Below are 25,145 nucleotides of genomic sequence, written 5' to 3'. Positions count from 1 at the left end.
TTATTTAGAATAATATAAATCTCTTTTAATTTTCATTACTTTAATTTACAATCATATGCTTGTGCCCATTGCCCTAACTCCAAATTTCCCAGAAAACTCATAACCAATAATAAGTACATCTCCCTGCAATTCTTTGAGAGACAACCCGAAGTTCAAATACTTTGGTTATCAATTTTATTAGGGGTTTGTTACTTGTGACAACCAAACTTTTGTACGAAAGGATTCTTTGCTGGTTTAGAAACTATACTTACAACGTGATTATTTTTATAAAATTCTTTACTAGCAGAGAGTCCGTTCGTCAAGCCCAATTAAGTAAAATCCATTGGTTGTTTAAATAGTCAGTTTAAAGACTTCATTAAATCCATATTAATACCCAAGTTCACAGTTTGCTGGTTTCTTTCAACTAATTTAATTACACACAAATGAAACTATCTAAATTAAAGGCTCAAAAGCCTTTAATTAATTATACTCACATAGTTAAATATCAATTCTCAAATTTTTACTGACTCATGGCACATATTCTATGTGACTTTCCATGAGCCGTGTTTCTCTACTTAAATTTACATTCTCATGCGGGTCCTGATTACGTACCAAGAACAAATTCATACAAATCAATATCCAACAACTTATATTTGTCAAAAAAAAAAGTTAATCATAAAATCAAAAGCCAAATCTCAAATAAATTTCATGAATAATCAAGAATTAGTCATACTTAATAAATTTTAAATTATAATGTTTAAACTTTGAAGCAAGATACAAGGACGGCAGAAACGTATCGTGAAAGGAAGAGAAAGACGAAGGGAATGACAATGATGAGAAAGACAAAAGGAAAAGGAAGAAAATTGTTACGGACTGCCACAAGTCCAGCCTGATTGGCCGACGGGTCGGAGCATCGCCTCCGACCCAAGCCCCGAACCATCCCCTACAACAGGGACAACCCGACGGGTTAGTCTTCAACACCCGATCTGAAGCACGCCCGACTTGCCACGAGGCGGCCTAAGTCACCACGCCCAACGACCGTTCGGGTCGGTACCCTCGGGGCAGCACCCGAAGCCCCAACCCGGAAACTGAAACGACCTGCTCCTTCCCCCCCCCCCCACGTGGACCAGGACAGCTCATAGAAGCCTCCTGGCCAGTGGGCTAGGTCACCTATGGGCCCATTGACGTTAGGATTTTTGCCAGTAAAGAATTTTAATAAAACAGTCACGTTGTAGATATAGTTTCTAAACCAACAAAAATCCCTTCGTACAAATATTTTGGTTGTCACAAGTAACAAACCCCTTAAATAAATTGATAACCGAAGTATTCAAACATCGGGTCGTCTTCTCAAGGAACTGTAGGGAAGTATGTTCTTATTATTGGTTATGGAGATTGTAGATTTGGGGTTTCAAGAATGAGGAACGAATATGACAAATAATTTAAATGGCAATTAAAAATAAATAAATAACTGTAAAAAAAAATTTTGGCAAGGTATGAGAATTTGGAAGTCCAGACTTAGTTATCCTTATCAAAAACAATGAAAGTTGAATCTTAATTCGACTTAGTTAACCTTTACTAAAGCAAAGGAAAGTCAAGGGACTAATTAGTTTGATCTTCGAATCCTATTTATTTCCTAAGAAAAGGTTGGGATTATTGAAGCTCAATTCAATTAGCAAAGATAACAGTTATCAATTATGTTGAGATAAGGTAACTCCTAAGTTACTGATTTCTTAACCAAAACCAAAAGGAAAAAAGTAAATTTGCTGGAATAAAAATGCCTTTCAGATGTAAAGCAACAATAACATAAATTAAAGAAAGCAGTAATAAACTGGAATACCTCAATTAACATTAATTCAAATAATCTGAAACATAGAAGAATTCATAAATTAAATGGCAAAGGTAAATAATCAACTAAGGTAATGGAATAAAAGTAAAAGGGAAGCTTGAAGCAAAGGAACATTAAACCTGGGATTGAGAGTCACTCCTAAAACTAAGAGAAGTCCTAAATCCTAAGAGAGAGAGGAGAGAACCTCTCTCAAAACTAATCTAAATCATGAGAAGTAACTAATTGGCGAGCTCTCCTTTTTGAATGGATGCATTTCCACACTTTATAACCTCTGGTCTATGCCTTCTGGACTTGGATTTGGGCCAAAAAGGGCTTCAGAAATCGCTGGGAGCGTTTTCTGCAATTTCTGGTGCGTGGCCTCTGTCACGCGTCTGCGTGGGTCACGCGGTCATGTCATTCGGAGCTTTTCTTGTCACGCGGTCGCGTCAGTCATGCGACCACGTCATATGTGTTTTGCTTAAGGCGCGCGGTCGCGTCAGTCATGCGGCCGCGTCGCTGTTGATTCGCGCTTGGCATGCGTCCGCGTCGTCCATGCGATCGCGTGGATACCAGTTTCTTTAGAAACTCCGTTTTGTGCTTTCCTTCCATTTTTGTATGTTTTCTTTTCCATCCTTTGAGTCATTCCTGCCTTAGAAGATCTGAAACTACTCAACACACTAATCACGGCATCGAATGGAAATAAAGGTAATTAAAATAATTGATTTTAAAGCATAAGAAACATGTTTTTCACATACATCACATAATAAGGGAGGGAAAGTAAAACTATGCAATTAACATGAATAAGTGGGTGAAGGATTAAATAAATTACTCAAAGTAAGCACAAAATATATCATAAAATATGGGTTTATCACCCATTCAGCACGGTATATAAGGGAAGATGCCAGCTCTCCCCCCAAGGTACGTAACATCTTACCTAATTTGGCTATCACCTCATACGGACGTTGACTTGATCGTCGGAGTGTCCTTGCAGGTGGCCACCACCCCCCCCCCCATCCACACCGCCTCCAGCGTCGTCAGCTTTTCAACCCGCATCTCTACACCCACTCCAAGTTGGTCCAAGGCCTCACCCGCTCATCCTCTCATTGCCACCCGACCCGTCGAGCACCCGAGGTCACGAACATTGGCTCCGTCTGTGGGGACCCTGGAGCAGACATAGAGCGACTCCCCACGTCAGGGGAGCTTCGTGAAAGAGGAGGGGCCCGCTTGAGTAGGGCGAGTTCAACAGCTCGCGCCGGCGAACAACCACGATCCTCCGTTCAGCCAAACCAACCAATCTACACCAAGACCCCTGAAAGACATCCCTTCAGAGGGATGGGAGCCGATAGCGCCAAGATTATGCAGGAGCTTAGACACATAGTACTACAAAACCCTGAAAGGGAGCTGGCAGTGAGGAGTCGATCCCACGGAGACATCAGCCGATCCCCCGGGGACGCCAGCTGATCCCGCACCCGCTCCCCCTCCCAAAGATACGAGAGCCGAGAAAGGAGTTCGACAAAGCACGAAGACGAAGCACATACGCAGGCAACCTCTCGGTCTACCCGAGGTAGATCCGAAAGCCACGGGGAGTCCCAAAAAGGAAAAGCCAGGAAACGGCTGGAACTCGTCATCATGGGAGCCACTCCTTTCCACCCCTCGATCTTCAAGGTCCGGCTTCCGAGGAATTTTGACAAGCCAACGAACATGAGGTACGACGGGACTAAGGACCCCCAGGAACACCTCACGGCATTTGAAGCAAGAATGAATCTGGAAGGGGTAGGCGACGCGGTCAGGTACCGAGCATTCTCTGTGATGCTGACCGGCCCAGCGATCCGATGGTTTAATGCACTCCCACAATGATCCATCACGACCTTCACAAACATCTCCCAAAGCTTTCTAGCTCGATTCACGACACGCATAGCCAAGGCAAAACACCCGATCAACTTGCTAGGAGTTACCCAAAAACCCGGAGAGCCGACCAGAAAGTTCCTGGACAGATTCAATGATGAATGTTTAGAAATCGATGCCTTCACTGACTCAGTTCCCAGTCTCTGCCTGACGAACAACTTGCTAAATGAGGACTTTAGAAAATACCTCACTACGAAGTCCCTCTGAACCATGCAGGAAATTCAAAGTGTGGCTAAAGAATACATCAACGATGACGAGGTAAGCCAGGTCGTGGCAGGCAACAAACGGCAGCCCTCGAACCCCCTAGCACAGCAGGCCCCCCAGGTCGACAGGTACAAGGAAGCTCCCAGGGATGGAACCTCGGCAAAACAATCAAAACAACTCCCATGAGTAGGGAGATTCATAAACTACACGCCACTTGCGGCGCCCATAGTAGAAGTCTACCAGCAGATTGCGGACAAGGGAATCCTATCCAGACCCAGACCATTGAAAGAGAGAACAGGAAGAAACAAAAGCCTTTACTGTGATTACCATAAGGGGTTTGGTCACAAAACCCAGGACTGCTTCGATCTCAAAGATGCTTTAGAGCAAGTCATCAGGGAAGGAAAGCTGAACGAGTTCTCCCAACTCATCCGAGAACCAAGGAGGCGAGAGCGAGAACGCTCCAAGGAGGACCGCAGCCGAACTATCAAACCAAGACAAGAGCCCGCAGGGAATGCCGACAACCCCCCAACTTTTGTGGTCAACATCGTGGTCGGACGTGATAACCCTCCGAAGTCTAGATTGGCAGCAAAAAGGGATACCCGGGTCCTATCCATCTCAACGGGAGGTCCCGCCGTTCTGAACAGGGGATCTCCCATGATATCTTTCGGTCTAGAAGATCAATGGTTTCATGATCTTCCCGAAAACCTCCCCCGCATGGTAATCACAGTATTCGGATGCAGCTACGACGGAGCAAGATCGCACCGATTTAACAAACCCATCACAAAGGGAAAAAACGGAAGACGAACTCCCAGAGTAGTAAACATTGGTCTGTAAACCCACAACCAATCAACCACACGCGGAGACACCAAATTTTTATGGCAAACGCGTTCCCGGTCAGCGGGAACGTAGACCTGGTAGAACGCCTCCTCGGGACCCCCTCCGTACAAAAGCCCAGCCTGGCGAAGTTCTTGGAGGCTCTCTCGGGTAACCCCGGATGGGGTATCCTTCACGTCGGAAGTAACCCAGGCGTAGTGGTCGACGAAATCGGCTAGCAGCCGCTGAGCCATGTTTGGAGCCATGGGACGCTCGGCCATACCTACAGCAGGGGGATCACTTAGTCAGGACGGGAGGTCAGGAACCCTAAAAACAATGAAAAACAAGCTACAACTCCCTAAACCACCCTCCATGCACCCTTATACTAACCCAAAACCTAAGCAAAAGCTAAGAAAATACCTAGTGGCACCCCCTCTAAAAGAAAAATAAACAAAACCCAGGCATGCACAAGGAAAATACACAAGGAAATACCAAAGGGAAAAGTAAGCAAAGAAAACTGTAAAAACAACATACCAGGAAGATGCAAAATCCGCGAAATCGAAGGAAGAATCCAAAGGGCGAAGCAGCACTGAAAATAGAAAGGAGGCCAAAGCAGTAGCGAAGGGCAAAAGGAGAACAAAAAGAAGCAGTGAATGAGAGAAAATAGAAGAAGAAGAAGAAGAGGAAAGTGAAGAAGAAGTTACGAAACTAAAAGGGGGCAAAGACCGAAAGACATAACCACCAAAGGAGCGCCAAAAGGAAGGGGCATAATTGTCATTTCACGCCTCTTTCAAATCATGAAATGATGGGCATTTAATGCCTAGCGCAGAAGCCAAGGAGGCAGCACCAAGGGAGAGACGAGTTGACCACGCGTGAGGAACACGGATACTATCAACGAGCTCCCGAGAAGGAGAACACGTCCCGACTCGGCGAGTAGGACAAACGCGCCTAGCCACGAGCTTCAAACCTCAAGGCTGCCGCGTTGGGGGCACTGTTACGGACCACCACAAGTCCAGCCCGATTGGCCGACGGGTCGGTGCATCGCCTCCGACCCAATCCCTGAACCATCCCCCACAACAGGGAAAATCTGACGGTTCGGTCCCCAACACCCGACCCGAAGCACGCCCGACTTGCCACTAGGCGGCCCAAGTCACCATGCCCAGCGACCGGTCGGGTCGGTACCTGGTGCACGAAAATTACTTCACACTATGTAATTCCGCACAACTAACCAGCAAGTGCACTGGGTCGTCCAAGTAATACCTTACGTGAGTAAGGGTCGAATCCCACGGAGATTGTTGGCTTGAAGCAATCTATGGTTATCTTGTAACTCTTAGTCAGGAAAATAATTCACTTATCAAATTGAATTACGAAGAATAAGAGAGTATGAAATAAATACTTATTATGCAGTAATGGAGAATATGTTGGGGTTTTGGAGATGCTTTGTCTTCTGAATTTCAGCTTTTCTCTTGTATTCCTCTTCCCTCATGCATACAAAAGTGCAAAGTTCCTTCCATGGCAAGCTCTATGTAAGGTGTCACCGTTGTCAATGGCTACTTCCCATCTCCTCAGTGAAAATGGTCCAAATGCTCTATCACAGCACGGCTAATCATCTAGAGGTTCTTGATCATACTGGAATAGGATTTACTATCCTTTTGCGTCTGTCACTACGCCCAGCACTCGCGAGTTTGAAGCCCGTCACAGTCATCCAATCCCAGAATCCTACTCGAAATACCACAGACAAGGTTTAGACTTTCCGGATTCTCCTGAATGACGCCATCAATTCTAGCTTATACCACGAAGATTCTGATTATGGAATCTAAGAGATACTCATTCAATCTAATATAGAACAGAGGTGGTTGTCATGCACACGTTCATGGGTTGAGGAAGGTGATGAGTGTCACGGATCATCACCTTCTCCATAATTAAGTGCGAATGAATATCTTAGATAGGAACACGCATGTTTGAATGGAAAATAGAAGTACTTGCATTAATTCATCGAGACGCTGCAGAGCTCCTCACCCCCAACAATGGGGTTTAGAGACTCATGCTGCCAAAAGGTACAAATTTCAGATCTAAAATGTCATGAGATACAAAATAAATCTCTAAAAGTTGTTTAAATACTAAACTAGTAACCCTGGTTTACAGAAAATGAGTAAATTATGATAGATAGTGCAGAAATCCACTTTTGGGGCCCACTTGGTGTGTGCTGGGGCTGAGACTAAAGCTTCTCACGTGCCTGGGCTGTTTTGGGCGTTCAACGCCAGGTTGTAACCTATTTCTGGCATTGAACTCCAACTTGTAACCTGTTTCTGGCGCTGGACGCCAGACTGCAACATGGAACTGGCGTTGAATGCCAGTTTACGTTGTCTATCCTTGAGAAAAGTATAAACTATTATATATTGCTGGAAAGCCCTGGATGTCTACTTTCCAACGCAATTGAAAGCGCGCCAATCGGACTTCTGTAGCTCCAGAAAATCCATTCCGAGTGCAGAGAGGTCAGAATCCAACAGCATCAGCAATCCTTTTTCAGCCCGAATCAGATTTTTGCTCAGCTCCCTCAATTTCAGCCAGAAAATATCTGAAATTACAGAAAAGCATACAAACTCATAGTAAATTCCAGAAATATGAATTTTTCCTAGAAACTAATGAAAATATACTAAAAACTTAACTAAAACATCCTAAAAACTACATGAAATTAACCCCAAAAAGCGTATAAAATATCCGCTCATCACAACACCAAACTTAAACTGTTGCTTGTCCCCAAGCAACTAGACAAATAAAATAGAATACAAATAAGTTACGAAGCAATAATATCTCCGAGTTTTTGAGTGAAACTCAGATTCTAATTAAATGAGCGGGACTAGTAGCTTTTTGCTTCCGAACAGTTTTGGCATCTCGCTTTATCCATTGAAGCTCAGAATGATTGGCATCTATAGGAACTTAGAATTCAGATAGTGTTATTGATTCTCCTGGTTCAGTATGTTGATTCTTGAACACAGCTACTTTTATGAGTCTTGGCCGTGGCCCTAAGCACTTTGTTTTCCAGTATTACCACCGGATACATAAATGCCACAGACACATAATTGGGTGAACCTTTTCAGATTGTGACTCAGCTTTGCTAAAGTCCCCAATTAGAGGTGTCCAGGGTTCTTAAGCACACTCTTCTTTTTGCTTTGGACCTTGACTTTAACCGCTCAGTCTCAAGTTTTCACTTGACACCTTCACGCCACAAGCACATGGTTAGGGACAGCTTGGTTTAGCCGCTTAGACCAGGATTTGATTCCCTTAGACCCTCCTATCCACTGATGCTCAAAGCCTTGGATCCTTTTTACTACCCTTGCCTTTTGGTTTTAAGGGCTATTGGCTTTTTCTGCTTGCTTTTTTTTTTTGCAAGCTTTGTATTCACTGCTTTTTCTTGCTTCAAGAATCATTTTTATGATATTTCAGATTATCAATAACATGTCTCATGTTCATTATTCTTTCAAGAGCCAACATATTTAACATTCAAGAACATCAAATTCTAAAGACATATGCTCTGTTCAGGCATTCATTCAGAAGGCAAAAGCATTGCCACCACATGTAAACAATTAGAATTTGTTTTATTAAAAATTTGAAAAATATTGCCTCCTTATTCTAAAGAAAATCTTCTATTTTATTCATGTTTAATGATGATGAGAAAAATAAATTATAGCTTAATTGGAGATAAAATAACTACTAATTACTACTATAACTTCTAAGGTAAAACTAAAAATAAGAACAATTATCACAGAGTTAAGGTTAAGATTAGAGCTCAACAACCTTGAGTTTGGGATGTGGATGTTCCTCTAGTCTGTGGAGTGCTTGGTCCTTCAAGAGATAACTTCTGACGCTTCAGTTCCTTTAAGTCATGCCCTTGCTCTTCTTGTTCCCTGAGCAGTTTACAGAGCATACTATTTTGATTTTTCTGTTCTTCCTTTATTTGGTCCATAGATTCTTGCAACTTGGTGACAGATGCTTCAAGCTGTTCCCAATATTCAAATTAAGGGACTTCCGGGAGGAATTCTTGTGCCCTCCTCTTGATGGGGTCATCCTGCATTTGTTGTTTTTCCATTGTGGTTTTAGTGATTGGTTGCTCCACTGAGATGTACTCTGTTATTCCCATCCTTACTCCAGCATCTTTGCAGAGAATAGAGATTAGGCTTGGATAAGCCAACCTGGCATCTTTGGAGTTCTTGTTTGCAAGTATGTAAAATTCAGATGGAATCAGTTGATGAACTTCCACTTCTTTTCCCAACATAATGCAATGGATCATCACTACTCTTTTGACGGTGACTTCAGAACGGTTGCTAGTGGGCAATATAGAATGCCCAATGAAGTCCAGCCATCCTCTGGCGACTGGTTTAAGATCTTCTCTCTTGAGTTGATTTGGGACACCCTTGCTGCTGGTGGTCCACCTGGCTTCAGGGATGCATATATTCTCTAGAATCTTATCCAGGCCCTTATTTGTTCTCATCATTCTCCTATTGAAGGAGTCTGGGTCATCTTTCAGCTGAGGTAGCTTAAAGATCTCCCTGATTTTGTCAGGGTGGATGTGAAAAATCTTTCCTCTGACCATAGTCCAATAGTCATAGAGGGCAGTTCCAGATATTCTCTGCCTGTCTGTTTGCCACAGATTAGCGTAGAACTCCTGAACCATATTCCTTCCCACTTTTGTTTCAGGATTAGCTAGGACTTTCCAGTTCCTATTTCGAATCTGCTCTTGGATCTCTGGATATTCATCTTCCTTCAGATCGAACTTGACTTCCGGGATCACTGATCTTAGACCCATTATTTTGTAGTAATGGTCTGAATGTTCTTTGGTTAAGAACTTTCCTTGATTCCAAAGTGGTTTTGGAATTCTCTCTTTCTTGCTTCTTGTTTCTTGGAATGGTTTGTTTTCCTTTAGTGGGTATAATTTAGTGATCACGAATAAACACACCAAACTTAGAGGTTTGCTTGTCCGCAAGCAAAAGAAAAGAAAGGATAGGGATAGAAGGAGAGCTAGTGTCGAATGGTGGATGAGAGGAGGGAAGCCGAATGTGGATTTAAAAGGGAGGGGGTGGGTTTTCGAAAATTTTTAAAAAAAGATAAGATAGAAGATATGATTTAAAAAAATAAGTATGATATGAAAAGATGTGATTTAAAATTGAAAAGATATGAAAGATATTTGAAAAAGATAAATTTGGATTTTGAAAAAGATAATGTGGAGATTTGAAAAAGATATTGATGAGTTGAAAGGATTTTAGAAGGAAAAGAGATAGATTTGTTTTGGAAATTTTTGAAAAAGAGTTGGATTGGATTGAAAAAGAATTTGTTTTTATAGATTAAGATTCATTTGATATTTTTAAAGTAGGGTTTTTAGAAATTAGGGATTTTAGAAATCAGGGTTTGTAACATGTTTATGCAAGAAATCATGAATTGAAACATGAAAATTAAAATTAAAATGAAAAATATGAAGTAAAAACGAATTTACCTCCTCCCCACCATCCTGGCGTTAAACGCCCAAACACTGCATGTTTTGGGCGTTTAACGCCCAACTGCTGCTTCTCCTGGGCGTTCAACGCCCAGCTGTTGCTTCTTTCTGGCGTTGAACGCCAGGAACTCCTTTGTCACTGGGCGTTTTTCTGAACGCCCAGGACGCTGTAAATCTGGCGTTTAACACCCAGATAGCTATCCTTACTGGCGTTCAACGCCCAATGGATGCTTCTTTTGGGCGTGGAACGCCCAAAACATACTTTTACTGGTATTTTCTTGCTAGTGAGCTCTCTTTCTCTGTTTTGTGTGCTGAATCCTTCTGTAACCTTGTGAACTTATACAATTGACTCTTTACCTTAGTAGCAATGAACTTTATATAAACAAATAAAATCAATAATAGGGCAAAATAATAGAAAAAGTCTTCCCAATGGCTGGGTTGCCTCCCAGCAAGCACTTCTTTATTGTCTTTAGCTGGACCTTGCTGAGCTTTTAATCTAGCTTCAGCCTTGAGCACTCTTGCTCAACATTGCCTTCAAGATAGTGCTTGATTCTCTGTCCATTAACAATGAACTTCTTATCATAATCAATGTCTTGAAGCTCCACATAACCATATGGTGATACACTTGTAATCATATATGGTCCCCTCCACCGGGATTTTAGTTTCCCTGGGAATAGCCTGAGCCTAGAGTTAAACAACAGAACCTTTTGTCCTGGTTCAAAGATTCTAGATGACAGCTTTCTGTCATGCCACCTTTTAGATTTCTCTTTATAAAGCTTGGCATTTTCGAAAGTAGTGAATCTGAATTTCTCTAGCTCATTCAGCTGGAGCAATCTTTTTTCTCCAGCTAATTTGGCATCAAAGTTTAAGAATCTGGTTGCCCAGTAGGCCTTATGTTCCAGTTCCACGGGCAGGTGACAAGCCTTACCATACACAAGTTGGTACGGAGAGGTCCCTATAGGAGTCTTGAATGCTGTTCTGTAAGCCCACAGAGCATCATCCAAGCTTCGTGCCCAATCCTTTCTACAGATACTTACAGTCCATTTCAGGATTCTTTTCAGTTCTCTGTTAGAAACTTCAGCTTGCCCATTTGTCTGTGGATGATATGGAGTCGCCACCTTGTGGCGAATCCCATACCGGACCATGGCAGAGTAAAGCTGTTTGTTGCAGAAGTGAGTGCCCTATCACTGATTAGTACCCTAGGGACACCAAACCTGCTGAATATATGTTTCTGGAGGAACTTCAGCACTGTTTTAGTATCATTGGTGGGTGTGGCAATGGCCTCTACCCATTTTGATACATAGTCAACTGCCACCATAATATAAGTGTTTGAGTATGATGGTGGGAAAGGCCCCATGAAATCAATTTCCCATACATCAAACAACTCAATCTCTAAGATTTCTTGTTGAGGCATGGCGTAACTATGAGGCAAATTACCAGCTCTCTTGCAACTATCACAGTTACGTACAAACTCTCGGGAATCTCTGTAGAGTGTAGGCCAGTAGAAACCACATTGGAGGACCTTGGTGGCTGTTCGCTCACCTCCGAAATGACCTCCATATTGTGACCCATGGCAATGCCATAAGATGCTCTGTGCTTCTTCTCTAGGCACACACCTACAGATTATTCCGTCTGCACATCTCTTAAAGAGATAGGGTTCATCCCACAAGTAGTACTTTACATCAGAAATTAATTTTTTCTTTTGTTGCCTGCTGTACGCCTTGGGTATGAACCTTGCAGCTTTATAGTTTGCAATGTCTGCAAACCATGGTGTTTCCTGAATGGCGAACAAATGCTCATCTGGAAAGGTTTCAGAGATCTCAATAGAGGGAGAGGGCGCCCCTTCTACTGGCTCTATTCGGGACAGATGATCAGCCACTTAGTTTTCTGTCCCTTTTCTGTCTCTTATTTCTATATCAAACTCTTGCAAAAGCAATACCCATCTTATAAGCCTGGGTTTTGAATCTTGCTTTGTAAGTATATATTTAAGAGCAGCATGGTCAGTGTACACAATCACTTTTGATCCTACTAAGTATGATCTAAACTTGTCAATGGCATAGACCACTGCAAGCAATTCTTTTTCTGTGGTTGTGTAATTTTTCTGGGCATCATTTAAAACACGGCTAGCATAATAAATGACATGCAGAAGTTTGTCATATCTCTGCCCAAGTATTGCACCAATGGCGTGATCACTGGCATCACACATTAATTCGAATGGTAATGTCCAGTCTGGTGCAGAGATAACTGGTGCTGTGACCAGCTTAGCTTTCAGAGTTTTAAACGCCTGCAGGCACTCTGTGTCAAACAAAAATGGCGTGTCAGCAGCTAGCAGGTTGCTTAGAGGTTTTGCAATTTTTGAAAAATCCTTTATAAACCTCCTATAGAATCCTGCATGCCCCAGAAAGCTTCTGATTGCCTTAACATTGGTAGGTGGTGGTAATTTTTCAATTACCTCTATTTTAGCTTGATCCACCTCTATTCCCTTGTTTGAAATTTTATGCCCAAGGACAATCCCTTCAGTCACCATAAAGTGACATTTTTCCCAGTTTAAAACCAGGTTGATCTCTTGGCATCTTTTCAAAACCAGTGTCAGGTGATCAAGACAGGAGCTGAATGAGTCTCCATATACTGAGAAGTCATCCATGATGACTTCCAGAAATTTTTCTACCATATCAGAGAAAATAGAGAGCATGCATCTCTGAAAGGTTGCAGGTGCATTACACAGCCCAAATGGCATCCTTCTGTAAGCAAATACTCCAGATGGACATGTGAATGCTGTTTTCTCTTGATCCTGGGGATCTACTGCAATTTGGTTGTAGCCTGAATAGCCGTCCAAAAAGCAGTAATAATCATGACCTGCTAGTCTCTCTAGCATCTGGTCTATGAATGGTAAAGGAAAATGATCCTTCCTGGTGGCTGTATTGAGCCTTCTGTAGTCAATACACATGCGCCACCCTGTAACTGTTCTTGTAGGAACCAGTTCATTTTTTTCATTATGAACCACTGTCATGCCTCCCTTTTTGGGGACAACTTGAACAGGGCTCACCCAGGGGCTATCACAAATAGGATAAATAATCCCAGTCTCCAGTAATTTGGTGACCTCTTTCTGCACCACTTCTTTCATTGCAGGATTTAGCCGCCTCTGTGGTTGAACCACTGGCTTAGCATTGTCCTCCAATAAGATCTTGTGCATGCATCTAGCTGGGCTTATGCCCTTAAGGTCACTTATGGACCACCCAAGAGCTGTCTTGTGTGTCCTTAGCACTTGAATTAGTGCTTCCTCTTCCTGTGGATTTAAAGCAGAGCTTATGATCACTGGAAAGGTATCACCTTCTCCCAGAAATGCATATTTCAGGGATGGTGGTAATGGTTTGAGCTCGGGTTTAGGAGGTTTTTCCTCTTCCTGAGGAAATTTCAGAGACTCTTTCAATTCCTCTGAATCCTCTAGATCAGGCGGAACATCTTTAAAGATGTTTTCCAGCTCTGATTCAAGACTCTCAGCCATGTTGATCTCCTCCACCAAAGAGTCAATAAGATCAACTTTCATACAGTCTTTTGGTGTGTCTGGATGCTGCATGGCATTGACAGCATTCAACTTAAACTCATCTTCATTGACTCTCAGGGTGACTTCCCCCTTTTGAACATCAATGAGAGTTCGTCCAATTGCTAGGAAAGGTCTTCCTAGAATGAGAGTAGCACTCTTGTGCTCCTCCATCTCCAGCACTACGAAGTCAGTGGGAAAGGCGAATGGCCCAACCCTAACAATTATGTCCTCAATCATGCTTGATGGGTATTTAATGGAGCCATCAGCAAGTTGGAGACATATCCGGGTTGGTTTAACTTCTTTAGTTAAACCAAGCTTTCTGATAGTGGATTCAGGTATTAGGTTGATGCTTGCCCCAAGATCACATAAGGCTGTCTTGGTGTAATTACCCTCTAATATGCATGGTATCAGAAAGCTTTTCAGGGAAGCTTTTTAGAATGACTGCACTGCATTCTTCAGTGAGGAGAACTTTTTCAGTTTCTCTCCAATCCTTCTTATGACTTAAGATCTCTTTCATGAACTTGGCATAAGAAGGTATTTGCTCAAGTGCTTCTGCAAACGGAATCTTTATTTCAAGAGTCCTGAGATAATCTGCAAAGCGAGCAAATTGCTTATCCTGCTCCTCTTGGCAGAGTTTTTGAGGATAAGGTATCTTGGCTTTATATTCCTCAACTTTGGTTGCTGCAGGTTTATTTCCTACAGAAGTGGTTGAAGAAGCCCTTTTAGAGGGGTTGTCATCAGCACTTGTGTGTGTTTGATCCCTCACTGGCAATTGAGTGCCAGGGTTAGAAGCTGGAGTGACGTTAGATGCTAACTCCTCAGCTGTTCCTGGCGTCTGAACGCCAGAACTGTGCTTCCTTTGGGCGTTCAACGCCAGTTCCTTGCTTCTTTTTGCCGTTGAACGCCAGTCCTGAGCATGGTTTGGGCGTTCAGCGCCAGCCTTCCACCCAATTTCTGGCGTTTTAGCGCCAGAATTATTTTTTCCTGGGCTCTTACTGTCCTCAGATAGAATTTGGGTAGTTTGCTCATTTCTTGGCTTCCTGCTGCCTTGAGGTGGGGTATTTAATATTTTCCGACTTCTTAATTGAACTGCTTGGCATTCTTCTGTTATTTGTTTTGATAGCTACTGCTTTGTTTGCTTTAATTGTTCTTCCATATTTATATTAGCCATCCTTGTCTCTTGTAGTCTCTCCTTGAATTCGACTAACTGTTTTGTTAGAAAATCCAATTGCTGATTGAATTCAGTAGCTTGTTCAGCAGGACTGAGTTCAGTAGTCACTATTTTAGCCTCTTCTTTCATGGAAGGTTCACTGCTTAGGTACAGATGCTGATTTCTGGCAACTGTATCAATGAGCTCTTGAGCTTCTTCAATTGTCTTTCTCATGTGGATAGATCCACCGGCTGAGTAGTCTAGAGACATCTGAGCTCTTTCTGTAAGCCCATAATAGAAGATGTCTAGCTGAACCCACTCTGAAAACATTTCAGAGGGGCATTTTCTTAGCATCTCTCTGTATCTCTCCCAGGCATCATAAAGAGATTCATTATCTCCTTGTTTAAAGCCTTGGATGTCCAGCCTTAGCTGTGTCATCCGTTTTGGAGGAAAGTATTGATTCAGGAATTTTTCTGACAGCTGTTTCCATATCCTTATGCTAGCCTTAGGTTGGTTATTTAACCACTTCTTAGCTTGATCTTTTACAGCAAATGGAAACAGTAATAATATGTAGACATCCTGATCTACTTCCTTATCATGTACTGTGTCAGCAATTTGTAAAAACTGTGCCAGAAACTCTGTAGGTTCTTCCTGTGGAAGACCGGAATACTGGCAACTTTGCTGCACCATGATAATGAGCTGAAGATTCAACTCAAAGCTACTGACTCCGATGGAGGGTATACAGATACTACTCCCATATGAAGCAGTAGTGGGATTAGCATATGACCCCAGAGTCCTTCTGGACTGTTCATTTCCACTTAGATCCATGATGGAGAAAGGGAGATGATGTGGCTTTATTTTATTTATTTTATTATATTAAAAATTCGAAATAATAAAACTATAATAAAAAAATTGAAAATATTTTAAGAGGATTTTCGAAAAAAAATGAAGAGAGAGAATAAGTGGTTAGCAGGTTTTGAAAAAGATATGCTTTTTTTTAAAAAACTTGACAACTAAGATATGATAAGATAAAATTTTTGAAATTGAAATCTAAATTTTTATGAAGAATTTCGAAATATTAGCTTAAAAATAGTTAGAAAAGATATTTTTTTTAATTTAATACGGAAAGAGAAAAACAATAAAATAGCACAAGATTTAAAATTTTTAGATCTAATGCTCCTTGTTTTCGAAAATTTTGGAGGGAAAACACCAAGGAACACCAAACTTAAAAATTTTAAGATCAAGACACAAGGAAAACTCAAGAACACTTTGAAGAATCACAAGAACCACAAGAACATGAAGGTAGAACACCAAACTTAAAACTTTTAGCAAACCAAACTAAAATTTTCGAAAATTATAGAAAGATTAACAAGAAAACACCAAACTTAAAGTTTGGCTCAAGATTTAATCAAAGAAAAATTATTTTTGAAAAAAAAGATTTTAACAAGAAGATACCCAATTACCAAGAACATAGACCAATGCTCTAGCCAATTGGGCAGTAAATGTAACACTTGTTTTGAAGAAGTATTTTTAATAACTAAAAAAAACTCAATTATTAGTAAAAAAAATTTCGAAAAATTTAAAAAAAAGAGAAAATAAGGATTTAAAAAAAATCATTTCAACCAAAAACAATAATAGAAGATTCTAAACCAAAAAGAAAAATTTTTCCTAATCTAAGCAACAAAATAAACCGTCAGTTGTCCAAACTCGAACAATCCCCGGCAACGACGCCAAAAACTTGGTGCACGAAAATTACTTCACACTATGTAATTCCGCACAACTAACCAGCAAGTGCACTGGGTCGTCCAAGTAATACCTTACATGAGTAAGGGTCGAATCCCACGGAGATTGTTGGCTTGAAGCAATCTATGGTTATCTTGTAACTCTTAGTCAGGAAAACAATTCACTTATCAAATTGAATTACGAAAAATAAGAGAGTATGAAATAAATACTTATTATGCAGTAATGGAGAATATGTTGGGGTTTTGGAGATGCTTTGTCTTCTGAATTTCAGTTTTTCTCTTGTATTCCTCTTCCCTCATGCATGCAAAAGTGCAAAGTTCCTTCCATGGCAAGCTCTATGTAAGGTGTCACCGTTGTCAATGGCTACTTCCCATCTCCTCAGTGAAAATGGTCCAAATGCTCTGTCACAGCACGGCTAATCATCTAGAGGTTCTCGATCATACTGGAATAGGATTTATTGTCCTTTTGCGTCTGTCACTACGCCCAGCACTCGCAAGTTTGAAGCCCGTCACAGTCATCCAATCCCAGAATCCTACTCGGAATACCACAGACAAGGTTTAGACTTTCCGGATTCTCCTGAATGACGCCATCAATTCTAGCTTATACCACGAAAATTCTGATTATGGAATCTAAGAGATACTCATTCAATCTAATATAGAACGGAGGTGGTTGTCATACACACGTTCATGGGTTGAGGAAGGTGATGAGTGTCATGGATCATCACCTTCTCCATAATTAAGCGCGAATGAATATCTTAGATAGGAACACGCATGTTTGAATGGAAAATAGAAGTACTTGCATTAATTCATCGAGACGCTGCAGAGCTCCTCACCCCCAACAATGGGGTTTAGAGACTCATGCTGCCAAAAGGTACAAATTTCAGATCTAAAATGTCATGAGATACAAAATAAATCTCTAAAAGTTGTTTAAATACTAAACTAGTAACCCTGGTTTACAGAAAATGAGTAAACTATGATAGATAGTGCAGAAATCCACTTTTGGAGCCCACTTGGTGTGTGCTGGGGCTGAGACTAAAGCTTCTCACGTACTTGGGCTGTTTTGGGCGTTCAACGCCAGGTTTTAACCTGTTTCTGGCGTTGAACTCCAACTTGTAACCTGTTTCTGGCGCTGGACGCCAGACTGCAACATAGAACTAGCGTTGAATGCCAGTTTACGTCATCTATCCTTGAGCAAAGTATGGACTATTATATATTGTTGGAAAGCCCTGAATGTCTACTTTCCAACGCAATTGGAAGCGCGCCAATTGGACTTCTGTAGCTCCAGAAATTCCATTCCGAGTGCAGAGAGGTCAGAATCCAACAGCATCAGCAATCCTTTTTCAGCCCGAATCAGATTTTTGCTCAGCTCCCTCAATTTCAGCCAGAAAATACCTGAATTACAGAAAAGCACACAAACTCATAGTAAATTCCAGAAATATAAATTTTTCCTAGAAACTAATGAAAATATACTAAAAACTTAACTAAAACATCCTAAAAACTACATGAACTTAACCCCAAAAAGCGTATAAAATATCTGCTCATCAGTACCCTCGGGGCAGCACCCGAAGCCCCGACCCGGAAACCGAAACGACCTGCTCCTTCCCCCATGTGGACCAGGACAGCTCATAGAAGCTTCTTGGCCAGTGGGCTAGGTCACCTATGGGCCCATCCAGCACGGTATATAAGGGAAGAGGCCAGCTCTCCCCCAGGGTACGTAACATCTTATCTAATTTGGCTATCACCTCGTACGGACGCTAACTTGATCGTTGGAATGTCCTTGCAGGTGGCCACCTCCCCCGTCCACACCGCCTCCGGCGTCGCCAGCTTTTCAACCCGCATCTCTACACCCGCTCCAAGTTGGTCCAAAGTCTCACCCGCTCATCTTCTCATTGCCACCTGATCCGTCGAGCACCCGAGGTCACTCAGATCACGAACAAGAATGAAGTTTAAAATTTATTTGGGGGAAAATAATTTATGTTTGAGAGAATGTGACTATGACATGAGACAGAAAAAGTTTTCATAATTTTGACAATAAGGATAACAATGAGTTTTTTTTATCAAACATATTACTCAATTATCAATTATTGAAGTTATTTTTGGTCGGTAAAATAACAAAATTTATGTATTAACGTATATATAAATGACCAATCCGAATAAGCTATCTATAGAGATTTTTTGTAACTTATGATAGCTTCATCGAATTGGTGATTTCATTTCAAAATTAATAATAATAATAATAATAATAATAATAATAATAATAATAATAATAATAATAATAATAAAATTGTTTTGTCTCCACCTTTCCAACTATGCTACCACATCTTTTACTAGTTAATCTCTCTTTTTGCTCTACATCAATATATGCCGCTTATGTTTGAACAGCAGCGCAAATTATAAAATCTTGTTTTTTTTCTTAGCGCTTGGGGGAATGACAGCTTATGTGGATTTTTTGAATTGTGCAAACCGGGAGAAAAGGTTTTTGTGTCAGCAGCTTGTGGAAGTATTGGAAGTAGGGATGGTAATACCATCCGAACTCGCGGATATCCACTCCGCTCCTATTCGTTTCGCATTGGGACGGATAATTATCCGTCCTGTATTGAGGCGAGTTTTAGCGGAGTGCGTTTTTGGGAGGGGCGGGACGGGTCGGATTTAGGTAATACCCGCCCCTTTATATATATAATATATATAATTTTAATATATAATATGTATAATATATATATATATAATAATTAGTAAATAATTAATAATATTGTATCATATTTAAATTTTTACTTTAATTTATGTTATGTATGTGATGATGGTTATATAAATTTTAAAATTTAATTTTATTTATTAGATTTTAATAATTATAGGGACGGATAGGGACGAGGTGGGTACCCGCAGGAGCGGGTTAGGGTTCAACATTTTACTACCCGCGGATAGAAGTGGGACGGATTCTATGCGAATTATTGTACGGTGAGACGGGATCGGATAAAGAAAAAATCCGTCCCTACCCGCCCCGTTGCCACCCCTAATTGGAAGTTTGGTTGGGCAATATGCAAAGCTTTTCGGTTGCTATGTTGTTGGTTGTGTTGGAAGTCAAAACAAAGTCAATACTTGTTAACATTTTGGTATCCAACTTGCATTAGGTATATCACTAACAAAGCCTAACCCTTGTGTAATTTTGTGTAGGTTACATTTCTTAAAGATAAGCTAGGATTTGATGATGCATTCAATTACAAAGAAGAAACACATCAAAGTTCTACTCTTAGAAAGTATGAAATGTACTTAGTTTAACTGAATTATTAAGGCATGCGAAAATGTTTAGTAACAAAAATAAATTAGTCAAAAATAGTTAAAATTTGTCTTATTTAATATTTATTAATTGTTGTAATAATTAATAAATATTAAATAAGGCATCCGAAGACGTGATGCTTATTCATTTATTATAGGATGATATAGAGGTGATTTAAAACCGTCACAAAATTAAAAAATAACCGCTGTAAAATTCCGACTGTGGTGTAATAATTCCATTAGCTTTAAAAACTTATATTTCACCGTGGTGCGGAATTTATAACCACAAACTAACCGGCAAGTGTACCGGGTTGTGTCAAGTAGTACCTCAAGTGAATGAGGGTCGATCCCACGAGAATTGATGGATTAAGCAACAATGGTTAAGTGATTTACTTAGTTAGACAAACAGAAAAGAGTGTTGAGAGTTCAAAAGCATCAAACAGTAATTCAGAGAATAAAAAAATAAGCAGTAAATTTAGGTAAAATATATATGGAGAAAACAGTAAAGGTTTCAGAGATATCTATCTTCCGGATTGACTTTTCTTACTAACTATTTTAATCATGCAAGATTCAATTCATGGCAAATTATATGTGGCTAAACCCTAATTCCTTAGACTTTTTTAGTCTCCTCTAACTTTCATCAACCGCCAATTCATTGGTCACTTAATTCCAATTAGAGGGTGAAGTTCAATTCTAGTTTATATGCCAAAGAAACCCTAATTACCTAAATATAAGAGGATTATATGTCATGTATCCCATTAAGTCTAGATAATTAGAAATTTAGGAGAAATTATTTTCAAATTGTTGTTCAAGCAAATAGCTTTTCCAAGTTATACAAGAACTCAATTAGAACAATGGTCATACTTTCGTTGCACCCAAATTCATAAGATAAAGAACGAAAATAATTCTTGAAATATAAATCAGTACATGAATTAAAATAGAAAAATAATAGTATCAATCCATACAATAGACAGAGCTCCTAACCTTAACAGTGGAGGTTTAGTTGCTCATGGTTTAGAAAGAAAATAAGGATTCTGAAAAGCTGTCAATCGTGGAATGCGATAAGAGAGAAGAGAAGAGCTCCCCTGAAGGGTTGATTCTTTTTCCTTTTATATCTAATCCTAGTTAAATGTAAAATGTATTTTCTAAACCTAAATAATATATTTTTCTATTTATAAATAAAATAAAAGTTTAATCAAAATTAATAAAAGATTGCGTGCTATCTTGTTAGCGAGAAGGGGACCACTACAGACTCCAAAGCTGGCGCCAAACTTGGAGTTTCTCAAGTTTGGCGCTACCAAGGCAGCAAGCAAGGAAGGCGTTGTGATGATTTTGGCACCAAACTTGGGATTTCTTAAGTTTTGCGCCACCAAAGCAGCAAGAAAGGAAGGCGTTGTGATGATCATGGCGCCAAACTTAGGATTTTTCAAGTTTGGTGCCACCAAGGCAGTAATTTCATATGAAAAGTGTAGACTATTATATATCATTGGAAAGTTCTGGAAGTTGGCTTTCCAATGCCACTAAAATCACGTCAATTAGACCTCTGTAGCTCAAGTTATTTCTATTTGAGTGCAAGGAGGTTAGGGTTGATAGTATCATCTACTTTCTTCTTCTTCTTCTACAGAAACTCTATCAAATCCATCCGAATGCTACCTGAAATAAACAGAATTGTACACAACTCAAAGTAGCATTCATAATGACTAAAAGATATTTAAATCTTGATTAAACTTAACAATTTGAATGCAAATTCATTAGAAAAAAATAGAGAAAATGCTTACGCATCACACTGCATTTCACTAATTAAGGTTTTGAGATCTTTGGTTAAAATAATATATTTGTTGTTTATAATTATCACTAATTTTTAATATTACTTTAATTTTACATCTTATTTATTTAAAATACTGATGATTATAACTCCATATGAGCGGTCAAATAGTATAAATTCAAGAAATTGCACGTTCAGTCAAAGCTATTTATAAATCAATATTATTTTACGTTTTTATTATCAATATATATATATATATATATATATATATATATATATATAGTTTATAAATGTTAAATTACACCAAACACACTCTTAATCAAATGGGAATGAAGCTCAGATTTTCGATGAATTAATTTTTAACTTATCAAACTAAAAAATACTGTAAAAAAAATGAGATGAAGTATCAAAAATATAAAAGTAATTAAAAGTTTTAACTTATAATTTTTTAATTCTTTTAATTTTTAAATAAAAAGTTTTGTATTTTTTTATATTTTAAAAAAATAACACATAAATTTATTTTTTTTCAGTAAAAAATGTATCATAAGTAATTTTGCTCTTATTTCATCCTAGGTATTTTTCTGAGAGAATTGATATATATTTTGACAATGTTAGGGGCAAGATGCTAGAAGCAGTGATTGATAATATGAACACATTTAGTAGAGTGGTTGTTTGTGGAGCAACATCGGAATATATTGATATAAGAAAGAGAGCATTATTAGATTTAGTGAATGTTATATACAAGAGAATCACCATACAAGAATTTTTAACTCCTGACCTTATGATTCACCACTTCCAAAATTTTATGATAAAAACATCAAATTATCTTCGACCTGGCGAATTACAAGTGACTGAAGACATCTTATTGGGTATGGAAAGCGTCCCTTCTGCTTTTGTAAGCCTCTTCAATGGAAGTAATATTGGAAAGAAAATTGTTAGGTTAGTAGAAGAGGAAGAATGAAGGGATTTATAGAAAACAAAGTATGACATATATAGCAGAAGGTTTAAATGTCAAACTTTTCAGTTTATGCATATAGTGTATGGTGAACTTTATATTAACAATAAGAATAAGAATAGCATTGTCGTTATTATGTTCAAGCTTGCTAAAATAAAGGATTGATATGGTGTCGTTATCCAATAAAATTAGTCTTCGTTCACTTTTTTTTTTTTACATAAATTCAAAAAGTTAATTGCAATAAACACATCGGTAAATTTAATATTTTGTATATTAGAAAATCTCAGAGGCCATCAGTTTTATCATAATTTTAACTAGTATTTAATCAGTATAAATACTAAATTATTTTCAATAAATAAATTATATAAATTTTGATAAATATTAGTATAAATTGTATTAACTCGTGTGTAAATTTTAATAAATATAGATGTAAATTATGTGTTTTTTGTATATAAACTCCTATATATATGAATGCAAACTATTATTGATTAAGTACTTGTTTAAAATAATAATATTTGCATGTATCATTGTTGTTTTGTATATTCTTTTTTTAATACTTAAAATACGAATTCAAAAATTTTTAAAATAAATTAATTTAAATTAAATTTAAAAATTAAAATTATAATTCAAATAAATTTCAACCAGTGGAATTATCCCTCCAAAATCGGCAAAAAAGCTATGGAATTGTTATTTTGGTTCTTAATCCAAGAGAGATTTAACACAAAAGATCGGATAAGCTACTTAGACGTGGCATTATAGCATAAGAAAATTTGAGGAGTGTATTCTATAATAATAGAAGTGAAATTATTTTTAAATTATTTTTATGTGTGAATTCTCTTAGAGTATATGGGGTCAAGCTCTCCAAGTAAGAAACTTGATCGATGTGGGTGTGGTCAGTTTATATAAGTGAGTACTTCGGATCTTGGATGGATCATAAAATGCCATGACAATTTAATGAGGTATGAAAATTGTTCTTTTATGCTATAATTTGGTGTTTGTGATATGCAAGAAATAAAAAAATTTTCGATGCTAAGGAGTTAAATATGGAATGAGTAAAAAATGATATTATATATCACGTATAACTTTGGGCAAAAAACAAAATAAAATTCGAAAAATATACGCTTCTTACCACCAAAATTGAGCCTCTCCTTCCAATTGATAAGTGAAAAACTTCACATATTGATTTTTCGGCACATGTTGAGGTTGCAGCGCTCTCTCCATAGCATGGAACCAGTTATCAGCTTCAGTGGGGTTGGTTGTACCCTTAAAAGTTGGAAGATTCACTTTCAGAAATGTAGCCAAAGTCATCGACTTTCTGTCCTCTTGTTCATTTCTACCACCTTGTCCATTACAACCCCCATTATCATTCCCAACTTGTTGTCTCATTTTTTCCACTACTCGGTTAGTAGTAACAACACTAGCATTCATGGCAGCAGTCATACTCACCATAACAGCCATGAAATCAGTCCGATTGTTCACCATATCGGTTTTCTTATTACCTCTCCATCCTCGTCCTCGACCTTGTCCTCGTCCTCAATACCAAACAATTGATATTAAGGTGATCAGTCTTAATATCTCAAGTTTAGTACTTCGAATTTCTAAAGGTATGCTCATGAACAATTATGCTACATTTATTAAGTAAATATCCTAAATAGCATATAAACACAACTCAAAGTATGTCCAGAAGCATAATCAGTCCATCCCTCACGCTCTACAAGGATAAACTACTCTGATACCATAAATGTAATATCCTACCACACAGAGCTTTACCCATAAGTCGTAAATCAATGGTGGCGAGGCATTACGACACTTAGAAAAGAAAATACATATATAATATAGAAGGATGATATTAACTAGAAGCTCGTGAAGAAAATTTAAACATCGACAGCCATTAATCACATATGAACACGTTAAAGCGGCAAGCGTTGTATACAAAAGCGGAATATTTTCTGAGTTCAAAGTGAAGATACATAATAATGTATACACATATTAGTTACTAGTATCGACCCACGAAGAAAGGCTGGCTAGAATAATATAACACTAGAAAATATACAAAATAGAAAGCCTATTTCTCCAAATAAAAGCTTCTAAGAGGAATATACAGTCATATATAACAAAGTTCCAAAAGTGGAGAAACCTCTAGTGTCAAAAAAAATATCTCAAAAGTGATCCTCTTCGATTCGTCACCTGAAACTTTCGTACTCTCAGCGAGGTGCATTGCGTTCTATATCTGAAAAATACAAAATCTACGACGGTAAGAATTCAAAGGTTTCCAGTAGAGTAATAATTCTAAATAAAGACTACATAAAAAAATATGAATCCTCTAGGCAATCCTATTCTCCAACTTCACAAGAATCCAAGCCTAGGATCTTAACTAATCCATACAGGATAAAGTTGCTAAGATAAGAGTATTTAAATTGCCACCAATCTCATCCATTCCCAACAATCATTCTCATTAATTTCAATACCTCATCCATTTTCAACAGTCCTCTTCATGAT

General features: G+C 38.9%; 1 protein-coding gene across 1 annotated transcript in view; it reads left to right on the top strand.

Moving 5' to 3' along the window:
* The window catches only part of LOC112778199 (2-alkenal reductase (NADP(+)-dependent)-like), an 89,960-nt gene extending 67,308 nt beyond the window's left edge, over window positions 1–22,652 (top strand). The window contains exons 6-9 of the mRNA XM_025822549.1: window positions 19,071–19,155; window positions 19,667–19,741; window positions 19,825–19,907; window positions 22,265–22,652. Coding sequence (XP_025678334.1) covers window positions 19,071–19,155; window positions 19,667–19,741; window positions 19,825–19,907; window positions 22,265–22,652 — 631 coding nt within the window. The remainder of the gene's footprint in view (window positions 1–19,070; window positions 19,156–19,666; window positions 19,742–19,824; window positions 19,908–22,264) is intronic.
* Window positions 22,653–25,145: the final 2,493 nt, after the last annotated feature.

Source organism: Arachis hypogaea, chromosome 19 (assembly GCF_003086295.3).
Source record: "Arachis hypogaea cultivar Tifrunner chromosome 19, arahy.Tifrunner.gnm2.J5K5, whole genome shotgun sequence".
Classification (NCBI taxonomy): domain Eukaryota; kingdom Viridiplantae; phylum Streptophyta; class Magnoliopsida; order Fabales; family Fabaceae; genus Arachis; species Arachis hypogaea.
The sequence above is the reverse complement of the archived record's forward strand: the minus strand, read 5'-3'. Positions and strand labels throughout refer to the sequence as shown.